This window comes from Xiphophorus couchianus, chromosome 7 (assembly GCF_001444195.1).
Source record: "Xiphophorus couchianus chromosome 7, X_couchianus-1.0, whole genome shotgun sequence".
In the NCBI taxonomy this organism is placed as follows: Eukaryota; Metazoa; Chordata; class Actinopteri; order Cyprinodontiformes; family Poeciliidae; genus Xiphophorus; species Xiphophorus couchianus.
Window position 1 is genome coordinate 25,028,754 of NC_040234.1, and position 11,130 is coordinate 25,039,883.

General features: G+C 38.3%; 1 protein-coding gene across 1 annotated transcript; it reads left to right on the top strand.

The window, feature by feature from the left end:
• The first annotated feature begins 4,230 nt into the window (after window positions 1–4,230).
• Window positions 4,231–10,826, top strand: eve1 (even-skipped-like1). The gene is made up of 4 exons (XM_028021967.1): window positions 4,231–4,275; window positions 6,194–6,269; window positions 6,851–7,074; window positions 10,144–10,826. The coding sequence occupies exons 1-4, from the start codon at window positions 4,231–4,233 to the stop codon at window positions 10,618–10,620; spliced, it is 822 nt and encodes a 273-aa protein (XP_027877768.1). The 3' UTR covers window positions 10,621–10,826.
• The last annotated feature ends 304 nt before the right edge of the window (window positions 10,827–11,130 follow it).

Genomic DNA, 11,130 nt, shown 5'->3' on the forward strand with positions numbered 1-11,130 from the left:
TGTCATTTTGATTCAAAATAATGTTTAGTATGATACTTTCTGCTGTGTTTTATTTCACATAAGAGTTATTTCATGTTTGAAATATTTTCAATTTTCACTTTTTTAAGCATTTATAGAACAATTCGAACATTTGTGATGATTTGTAGAACATTTTAAAACGAAATGACAACAACAGCAATTTTATAACAGCAATGTTGGAACAATGTCAGTGTCCATTATGTGTGTGTGTGGGCAGGAGGGGGAGGGGATGGAAAGAGCACATTTCTTGAAACTAGCTAACTAACCAAGCTAGCTAACATTGCCGTCGGTATTCTATTGTGCTGTGTGTATCATGCATGTGAGTGTGTTTATGTATGTGCATTTATCCATCCATCCATCCATCCATCCATCCATCCATCATTTTCTGTTTATCCGGGGTCAGGTTGCGGGGTAACAGCCTAAGAAGGGAGGCCCACAGTTTGCTCTCCCCAGCCACTTGTTCCAGCTCCTCCGGGGGAATCCCAAGGCGTTCCTAGGCTAGCTGAGAAACAAAGATATTTCAACTAGGAGAGTTCTTGCTTCTTGTTTGATGTTCCAAGCAAAAATCCCTTGTGGATGTGTCCAAAGGAAAAAAAATATATATGTAAAGATTTTCATTGAGAATTCAAGTTGGCTTTTGAAATATTTTAGTTGCAATTCCAGGTACACAGGGATTTTTATCATTAGTTTGATGACTATTACATACCAAAAATAAAGTCAGCAATGTCGTGATATACTGTGGAAACTCATACACCATTATAAAAAAACACGACGGCCAAACTATGAACAGATTTATAAATGATCACCAAACTGCAAACTCAGCACCAGCATAGTTGGGAAACATGCAACAGGGCAGGGGTTCAATGCCCATGTGTTGTACAGATACAACTGTACTCTGATCATTTGATCAAAACTACAAACCCTATGGGACAGAGTGTTTGGCAGAATGTGACAGCAACAATGCAAATCATTACATTTCTTAAAATCTCTGTGCTAAGGATAAAATCAAAGACAATAACAAAAACCTCATTGGCATGCATGGTCACAAATAATTCAATTCATCCCACTAAGGAAAAAAATAAGTTATCCTCTTTTGCAAGAAATGTGTTTCTAATAAGGCTCACATCTCTCACAGAACAAAACACTTGCCACTGTATCCAGTCACTGTCCCTCTTAACTGGTACTGAATTTGGTATTAGTGTATGACTGCTGAACTGAGCACAAAAGTACCAGCTGGTGATGATCAAGTCTGCCCCATGGAAAACAAGACTCTAAATTTGCCTTTCTTAGGTATTATCTTGCATTTTAGGAACAGGAGACTGAAAATCATAGATTATTTGTTTGGTCATAACATACAAGTCTATTAAATAGTTATTAAAAGCAGGAATTGATGGGAAACTTAATAACTCTGTAAAAGCTATTTATCATAATTCACAATCTTGTGTTCAGGTGAACAGGTTGGCTTCCAACACCATACAGTGTTAAACAAGGTGACGTCCCGTATCTTACTCTCATTGCCTTATATATAAATGATCTGGTAATGGCAGTTAAGAAGGTAGATGTGGGAGTGACAGAAAGCGATATAGAAGTCTGTATGCAGATGACATGGTGCTTATTGCTGAGATCTTCAGAAATTAAGTGTGGTTTATTTTTGGTGTAGCAAAATTAGGTTAGACATAAATTGTGATAAAACTGACGTTATTAATTTTCGAATGCTGAGTCACAAACTGACAACATTTAGTCTTTGCTTTGAGTCTATTACTTAGTCTGTTCCAAAAAAATCTAAATATTTAGGATTTATTGTGGATGAACATCTTCCATTTAAAGAAGGTAAAAGTTTAATCAGATTCAGCTGGTGGAACTTTAGGTGGTGTTGTAAATAAATTTTATGCAACTGTTTTACAGTGAAATTACTACACTGCCTGGCCAAAAGTACAGTCGTCACCTGGATTTGACAAAACAAATAGGTACAAGACTCCTATTGGATAATTACTTCATAGTCGATATTGTTCCAGCTGGCAAAAAGTTATCTGACCCCAACTGGTGCAATGAGTTGCTTCTCATTTATTAAACAACCATGTCTAAGGAGATGGAAAAGATGTCAGTCTGTTTGAGAAGGTCAAATCATTGGTATGCATCAAGCAGAGAAAACATCTAAAGAGATTTCTTAAACTACTGAAACTGGGTCAAGAACTGTCCAATGCATTATTAAAAACTAGAAGGATAATGGAGACCAATTTTCTTCAACGAAGAAATGCGGATGGAAAAAAATCATGAATGATTGTCATTGGTGATCACTTAATGTTTGGTGAAATCAATTAGAAGAAAAACAACTGTAGAACTCCGATCTATGTTTAACAGTGAAAGTAAAAACATTTCCACACGCAGAATGTGAAGGGAAGTCAAGGCACTGGGACTGAACAGCTCTATAGCTTTGAGAAAACCACTGATCAGTGAAGCTAACCGGAAAAAAGCTTCGATCTGCTAGGGAGCATAAAGATTGGACTCTGGAGCAATGGAAGAAGGTCATGTGGTCTGATGAGTCCAGATTTACCCTGAGTTCCAGAGTGATGGGTGCAGCAGAGTAAGAAGAGAGACAGGTGAAGTGATGCACCCATCATACCTAGTGATTACTGTACAAGCCTGTGGGGGCAGTGCTATGATCTGGAGTTTCTGCAGTTGGTCAAATCCAGGTTCAGCAACAGCATGTGCTCACAGAATGAGGTCAGCTGGTAATCAGAGCTGGCAGGGGAATATTCCAAGATGGATTTATGGGGGTCGAATTGTAAAAGACTAGTTCAGGGAGCATGAGACATCATTTTCACACATAGATTGGTCACAACAGAGTCCAGACCTTAACCCTATTGAGAATCTTTGGGATGTGCTGGAGAAGGCTTTTGTGGCGGTCAATGAAAGATCTTGGTGAAATATTTATGCAACACTGGATAGAAATAAATCTTGTCACATTGCAGAAATAATTACAATAATTATCGAAATAATGCCACAGTGGATATGTGCTGTAATCAAAACTAAAGATGGCCCAATGAAATATTAGAGCATGTGATTTTTTTATATATATATATATTTTTTTTGGCAGCGACGTTTTTCTTTTTTTGGCCAGGCAGTGTATTTAAAATTAAGTTTTTATGGTGAACATAGGCAGGTTTCATTGTATTTAAATAACAAGATATTTTAAAACAACTTATAGCTAACAACTAACGACAATTTAATCGAATGTAATCCTGTCACTTTAAGTCTAACAGGTATTTATGCAAACAAATATTGTCCCTAGTTTCTTTCTGTATAGCATCATCACATCAGTTGCAAAACTGTAGCTAAATTGCACATGACGCTTTTTACAGTGGCACAGAGAGAAGAACCTGAACTGCAGAGCACAAGATGTCACCAGAATCCACAGACTAAGCAAAGTTTTTGTTTTATTATCATTATTGCTATTTGTGTTTTCACCTCTGAGACTCACTTCTTTTACATTTTAACATCTGAGATTCCATTTCTTAGCAGCACTCCATACTGGTTTTGATGGAAATTACCATGATACATTAAAATATAGAGAGTCAGGTCAGGCTTGAGACATATTTACTTCCAAAAGGCATTGTGTGTGTCTCACAGGGACAACAAACACTTTTTTCCAGTATTCTCAGAACTTATTAGCAACATGTGTTGCATAGTTACATTCAATGTGTTTCACATATGCATTGAAAAGTGATGCAACATGTTCATCATTCTACAAACATGGATATAATGAAATAGAGTGAGACTGTGTGATCACTTATCGAGAACAGGACACTAGAGAACCATAAGCAACAACTTTCCAAGATTTTTTCCATGACCTATAAGACTTTCAAAACATATTGCTAAATGTTCATGTTCAAATTGTAAAAATAATTTTGTCATGGTTGAGCAAAGCAGTTATGAATTTGCTAAAAAGACGAAAACAGAGTGTACTGCATCTGACTTAAGCCAGTTTGAGGTTTAGAAATTCTGATTCTGAAAATTTGAGTGGTTGCTAAACCATTATGTTCAGTTAAAATCTCTTAATTGCTGGTGTGCTGCACATTTTAGATATGCCCTTCTTCCAACTCATTTAGTTAAAATGACTGAATGACCCTCTCAGCATGTCACACATAGCAGATACCTACTAATGAACCATTCCTATAAATCAGGGTGTTGAATAAGGGGAACATCTAAAGTATGACACTGGTCCAAGATGGAATAACACCCTATGCACACATCAGAGTAAGTTTGACGCTCAGCCTCAAGTTGTATTTAATTTGCAACAGACATCAGACTCTACTTTGATTATTGCCCCAAAGACTAGAGACTTCACTTGGACTCCTGTTAAAAAACAAAACAAAAAAACCCCATCTCTAATCTATGGTAAAATGCCAGCAGCTGTGGTTGCCAGAACTTTAACATATAAATACAAATTTTACTGTATATATAGAGTAAATATAGTATTGGTCTAAAATTTGAGTCTTAGTCACAGTTTTTATCTAATTAATAATGACCATGGATGTCACTTGAAGTGAATGTTGTGTAACTAATGACTGGATCATTTCAGAACAAATAAATGTAACTTATACCCCCAACCTTCTCTAGAAATCAAAAGCACATCCTGTTCCATTCAATGAGATGTTTGACACTCATTTAACTCAATGACTGATCCTCTTACAGCCTTAAGACTGGGCTTGACTTGGACAAAGCTGAACATCTCTGACACAAACAAACATCACGACCAGTCATTGTCACGAAGCGGTGCGGTGAGGGTTGGTGAGGCAGACGCAGCGGACCCAGGTAAGATGAATAATAAAATTTAATGATGAGAGCACAGTCCAAACAACCGGCAGCACGCACATTGACACATTCACAAGACATTGACAAGGACCCGACAAGGAACAAGGAACACAGGTGGAGTTAAATACACAGCGGGTAATCAGAGAACGAGACACACCTGGGAACAATCAAGGGGAGGACAGCACAAGGAAGAGACTCAAGGACACAGAAAACTCGAAATTAACACACAGAAAACACAGATCCTGACAGTCATTCCAGTGGTAATCTTATGTATGTTTCAGAAGTAGATTAGAAAGCATGGAGCATTGGGGGACCACCCACATGTAGCAGGGCTGTCCAGGTGAAGACTCAAATTTTGAGGGGTAGATCAGGTCAAGTCTCAAACAACTGAAATAAACATGTTTTCATCAAATCCACAATATGTAGTGCTACACAGTAAACTTTGACATTTTCCTTCTCTGCCTGTAGGTAGGCTTCCACACCTGTACTGTTTGTCTTTAGACTAAAATTATGAAAAGAACATTTGATAAATATCTTTCAAGTTTTTAATATTTATTACCAGTTTTATTTTAATATTGTGACATTTCCAAAAATCTGCTAAAGCTTTATTAATATTAGTTTGAAAATTGATCAAATGTAATTTCATCAATTTCCCCTAGGGGATCAGTACATTCTATTCTATTCTATTCTATTCTATTCTATTCTATTCTATATAATCCCATTAAAATAAAAAAGCACCAGAGATATGCAGTTGTGGTGTTTTCTCTGAAGGTTTCTACTGGAGGTCAGTTCTGAACAGTAAGGTTATCAGTGTCCACAGCTGTTAGGGGACATGGTCAACTGATCATACGTCATCTTTTCAAAGATCTCATAAAATAGAGGAAAATTTGGGACCACCAAGAATAAACATTAATTTACTCCTTTAAAGCTTAAAAAAGCTTCAAAAGCTTAATAAGACCAAATGTCTCAGTGGGATTTACAAACTATGAATAAAGTTTGTGAATGAATGAAACTCGAAAATGGTTTCAATATTTGTCCAAATTATGTTATTTGCAAAGAATATGAAAGAATATGTATAGAAGTAACCTGGCATCATAAGGTAGCTACAAACTAGCAGCCTTAAAATTATCTAAATTACTAACTCCTCTCCCCCCTGATCAGCCGGTCTCTTTGGAGACAGTAAACCAGTGATAATTCGCTCCCAAACTCATACACATCAAACAGACGAAAACAATAAGTGTCTGTTTGCGGTCTGAACAACGAGTCAACAACGAAGTCTTTAATTCTCCACAACAAAAGTACAAAGACTGAGAAGGCGACCAAAGGTTTTATCTCTGAACACCTTATAAACACTTCTCAGAGCCGCGGCGCCGATCCTGCTCCACCTGGAAAAACATGCTGGCTGCAGGACGAGAGACAGGAGCCGGACAGGAGAGGTCTGTGTGTGACCGGTGGGGGGTGGAGAGGTTTGGTGTAGGGTATGTAGATAAATATGTCTGCGTGTTTTCCCACTCCACTGGGTTAGAAGCGCAGATTGAATTAGGGAGAAAATTAACCTGAAAGGCACACAGCGATAAACACAAAGGGCGATAGGTGCTCTGATTTATTTTTGAGCACAGAACTAATTTATGCGTAAGTAGATTAAATACAGAACGCATTTCTATTTGGATTTATCTAGCGTAAATGAAACTATTGTCATAAGAGCGGTATGAAGCTGGAAGGAGAAGCCAATAGGATTTTTGATTTGTGCTTTTTGCGTAGGCTAGATGAGCATGAGTGAGCAGGCCGGGAAGTAAACCTGATAGGTTACCAGATGCAATTACTTTGTTTGTACTTGGATGTAGTTTATTGCTATGTTATTAGTCTCTTACTAAACAATCTTATTTTGCAGCTTAGCTCTTACTAAAACATATTCAATAGAAAAAACACTCTAAAATGTATTTATGGTATGATTGTGGAGGATAGTTTTCTTCTGTTCCAGCAGACAGTGGCTACCCTTAAGCTTTTGTCGTTTTAGTGGCGGAAGGCAGACAGACAGCAGTCCGGGGTGCTGTGGTCACCCTGGACAGCAGCCCGGAGCAGCAGCAGGGCTCGCTGGACCCCAGTAGGCGGCACCGGACGGCCTTCACCCGGGATCAGGTGTCCCGACTGGAGCAGGAGTACCGCAATGAGAGTTATGTGTCCCGGGCTCGGCGCTGCGAGCTGGCCGCAGCACTCAACCTTCCAGAGACTACGATAAAGGTATTTACTGCTTTCTAAGAGTTTCAGCAGAGGATAAACCGTTCATTGCTGCTTAGTGCGGGATTGTGAGGTGCCATTTGTAAAGTTACAGTTAAAAATTAACAGCAATATTTAGATTTATCTAGCATGTCATAAAGGGGAAAAATGTGGATGTTCATTTTTCAAAGTCATATTTTCACGATGTTATTCATATGTTTGAGTTCCAAACTAAATATTTATTTCACAAACTAAATCTTTATCTTACAAACAATACATTTAGCTTTCAAATTAAATATTTAGTTAGTAAGTTAAGCATTTAGTTTACACACTAAATATTGATGTATGAGCTAAATGTTTAGTTTCCAAACAGTTGATTGCAAAAGTATTCATAGACCTTGAACTTTTCTATATTTTGCCACATAACAACAAGCATCAATATATTAAATTGGAATTGAATATGTAAGATCAACACAAACAGGTATACAGTTGTGTAGTAGAAAGAAAATTATAAGACTGATTCAAAACATCCAGGACATTTTCAATTCTTGTTCTTTGATTTAACATCTGCTGATAGTATCAAACTTGTATTCATATAAAAGGGGTTATCTTCATATCTGATAAGAAATCTGTTTTCTGCTACACAGTGGATTACATAACAGATTTTGCTTCATCACATTTGCCAGGTTAATTCAATTCAACTTATTTTTATACCACATATCTTACCAAGGCACTTACAAAACAGGTCCAATTCATTGCTTTAAATTTGTAATCAGCTCACTAACAGGTAATCCGAATCTCAGCCTGCAGTGCAAATGATCTCACCTGCCTAAAGAACATAAGTGAGTCCAGTTCCGTTTATTGTTTAGGTGAACATCCAGGTTTTCTTTATAGAAAGTATAACTAATCTCAATCAATATGTGGTTCAGCTGGTATCAGTGCACAAAGTGAGGGGTGACTATAGTCAAACCTGTAAACGTAATGGCTTACAGGTTAGGCAGTTTGTGGCCTAAAATTGTCCTCAGGCTCTTCCAAACCCCACAGATGCTTTTCTGCTGCAATTGAACCTCCATCATTTCCCCCCCATCTCTCTCTCTTTTTTTTGCAGTTTTTTCTGCACAGCTCTCAGCTCTTTTTTGTTTCCTGACCTAAATGCCACCTTCTTCTCCTTGAGTAGAACCGTTATCTCAGGATTTATCCAGGGCTTGTTTTGGAGAATCAATGTGCCTTACTGATGGACACGGTGTTGTCCTCAAATAAGTTAGTCCAGTCCGTGATGCTGTTATATATACATGTGATAGTATCAACAGCAGTGGATTACATAATATAACAAATTTTGCTTCATCACATTTGCCAGGTTAATTCAATTCAACTTATTTTTATAGCACACATCTTACCAAGGCACTTACAAAATCAGCAGATTTTGTCAGAGTATCTTTCCTCTGACTCTTTTATCTGCTCACATACACAGTGCTGCATGCTTACATAACCATAACATATGGTAAATGGCTTTGTTCTTCTATAGCACTTTATCAACTCCAGAGGACCCCAAAGCGCTTCACAATAATTCACCCATTCACACACACACTGACATGCTGATGGAGGCAAACTACTGGACAGTAGCTACAGCTGCGGTCTGACAGAAGCATATAAGACTGGCGTCAGTCACTGATTTAAAGGATTGTCTAAAATCTCCAGACTTGGATGTACTAAACTTCCAGAAATGTTATTCCCCACTAGCAAAGCCACATCATCGATGGTAAATCTGGGTAGACAGTGACAGGGAAAAATCCTGTCGCTGTCTACTGGCTTCAGTTTTGATTTTATGTAAACTCTGTTTACTGTTCTTGGAGCATAACCAATCTCTATCCCTCTCAGAGCAGAGTTGAAACTATGTCCACTCTCATGTGAGAAAGGTAAGACTTTTGAGAGAATGACTGACTCAGAACCTCCAGCATCTACTAGGAGGCATACTTGCTTTAAGAGCGGTCTGTTGTCAGTGAGACCATCAGAAATGAACGATTCAAAACAGGGATCAGACAATTTGTCACCACAACCAGTGCTCTTATTACAGGGTTCTGGTTTCACAAAACCAACTGAATTATTCCATTATTGAAAAAGAAACCTTGATTCTGTTGCATAAACGAAACCTGATTAAGCAGAAAAAACAGCCTCAGAGAGGGAGCAGAATGAGGAGAAGGTAAAATCAGAGCTCGCAGAACTACAATCTTTGGTGTAATCTTGCTGGCGACCTTAAGGTGAGCTGAGTGGAGCCCAGCGCTGGATGGTGAAATTTACCCTGCATCTGTTCCATTTTTATGGAACTACTATACATCGCTGTCATCCTCTTCCTGAGGAGCTCGGAGTTCTTCCCCCACAGTGGGACATAAACAGTCCCTCAGAGTGTCTCAGAGTCCTTGGACCACGTCTTCACTGTGCATGTCACAGCTAGTTCTTTGTGTACACAGGCTACTGATGAACTAGGTTGTGATATGAACATCATGGGTAGAGAGGTGATGAGGTATATGTTTATACCATATCTTGGTGTTGGTGTACAATAAAACACTGGGTTTATTAACCCAGTGTTTTATTGTCTCTGGTGTATCAGGTGACATATGATGGGGATAAAGGTGGGGAGAGTGACGGACAGAGAGACACGACTCCAATCCTGGGAGATCAGAAAGAGGGTCTGTGGTTCTGTGCTTGGAGTCTGCCTGTGTGGACATAGCAGGCTGCTGCAGCATTAGTTGAGGGGGGCACATACACAGTTATCACAATAACATATAAAAACATATCAAAACTCCCAACCTAATATGGCCTTATGCTAACAGATAGCAGTTCAACGCCTGTACTGCACTTACTATTACTATTTATTATTATTATTATTATTATTATTATTATTATTATTATTATTATTAGTAGTAGTAGTAGTAGTAGTAGTAGTAGTGCTAGTGTCATTACATTTTTTCCAAATGAGCGAAAGCCCTGTGTGAACCTTTGTATTGCCTGCTGTAATATTATCCCTGTAGTGACACTTGTTGTTTTTCTTAATATTTTTCTTAATATTTTTGATTCTTTTTTCTGCTTTTTCAGGTGTGGTTCCAGAACAGGCGTATGAAGGACAAACGTCAGAGGCACTCCTTACCTTGGTCTCACCCACTCATCAACCCACTGGGCACACTGCTGATGGGTCATGCTTCTCCATCTTCTAACCTGATTTACCCGTTTTCCACATCCCAACTGCCCCACCTACCTTTTCAGCACTACTGTCCACTGACTTTTTCCGGTATGATAAATGGTCCACACAGTGCACTAATGAAGCAGCCAGAGCGTTTCTCCCTTTCCCAACAACACAACAAGCCTGGGGAGGGGCCTCCAACAGCAGTACTTGTTTATCCCTCTCCTGGCGTCATGCACCATCATGTCTCAAGTCATTGCTCCTTTTGCCCTCAGTGGGGACAACAAGATCTTCATAAGGTCCAGTGGGAAATGGAGGGACTGAGCCATGCCAACAACTCTGCAGCCAAAAAACAGACTGGTTCTCTGCAACAGAGGGAAGAAAAAGTGTGAATGCATCTAAGAAAAACTACAACTGCAACAATCAAAACTGAAAGAGAAGAGCAAGGCAGAAGAAGTGTTGACATCAGAATCTAAAACAATCACAGTTAAACCCAGATGCTTAATAACATTTTATTTAAAGACATTTATTTTTTCCTTCAATTTTTGACATCTTGTTTATGGCAGTTATGATTTCCATTTTTTCTTTTTTGATTTGTTAGATGACAGAATAATGGTTGATTTTTTAAAATAATTGTACCTTACTCCAAATTCAGAAGTTTACTAAAATTGTTCTTTTTACATTTCCTCGTCTCCTCTTTTTACTTTTAGTTATGCATTTCTGCCTCATTATTCAAATGAGGAGCATGGTTCAACTTCTGCCTATAGGTTATTTAACATTACACACGACTGGCTTTAGCAAAGATGTCAGTCAGTTTATCTGTGAGCTGAAGCTTAGCAACTTCATTAGAGTTGCCTCGATCAGAAGCCAACTTCAGTGGGTACTTCATTCAAACTATGAAA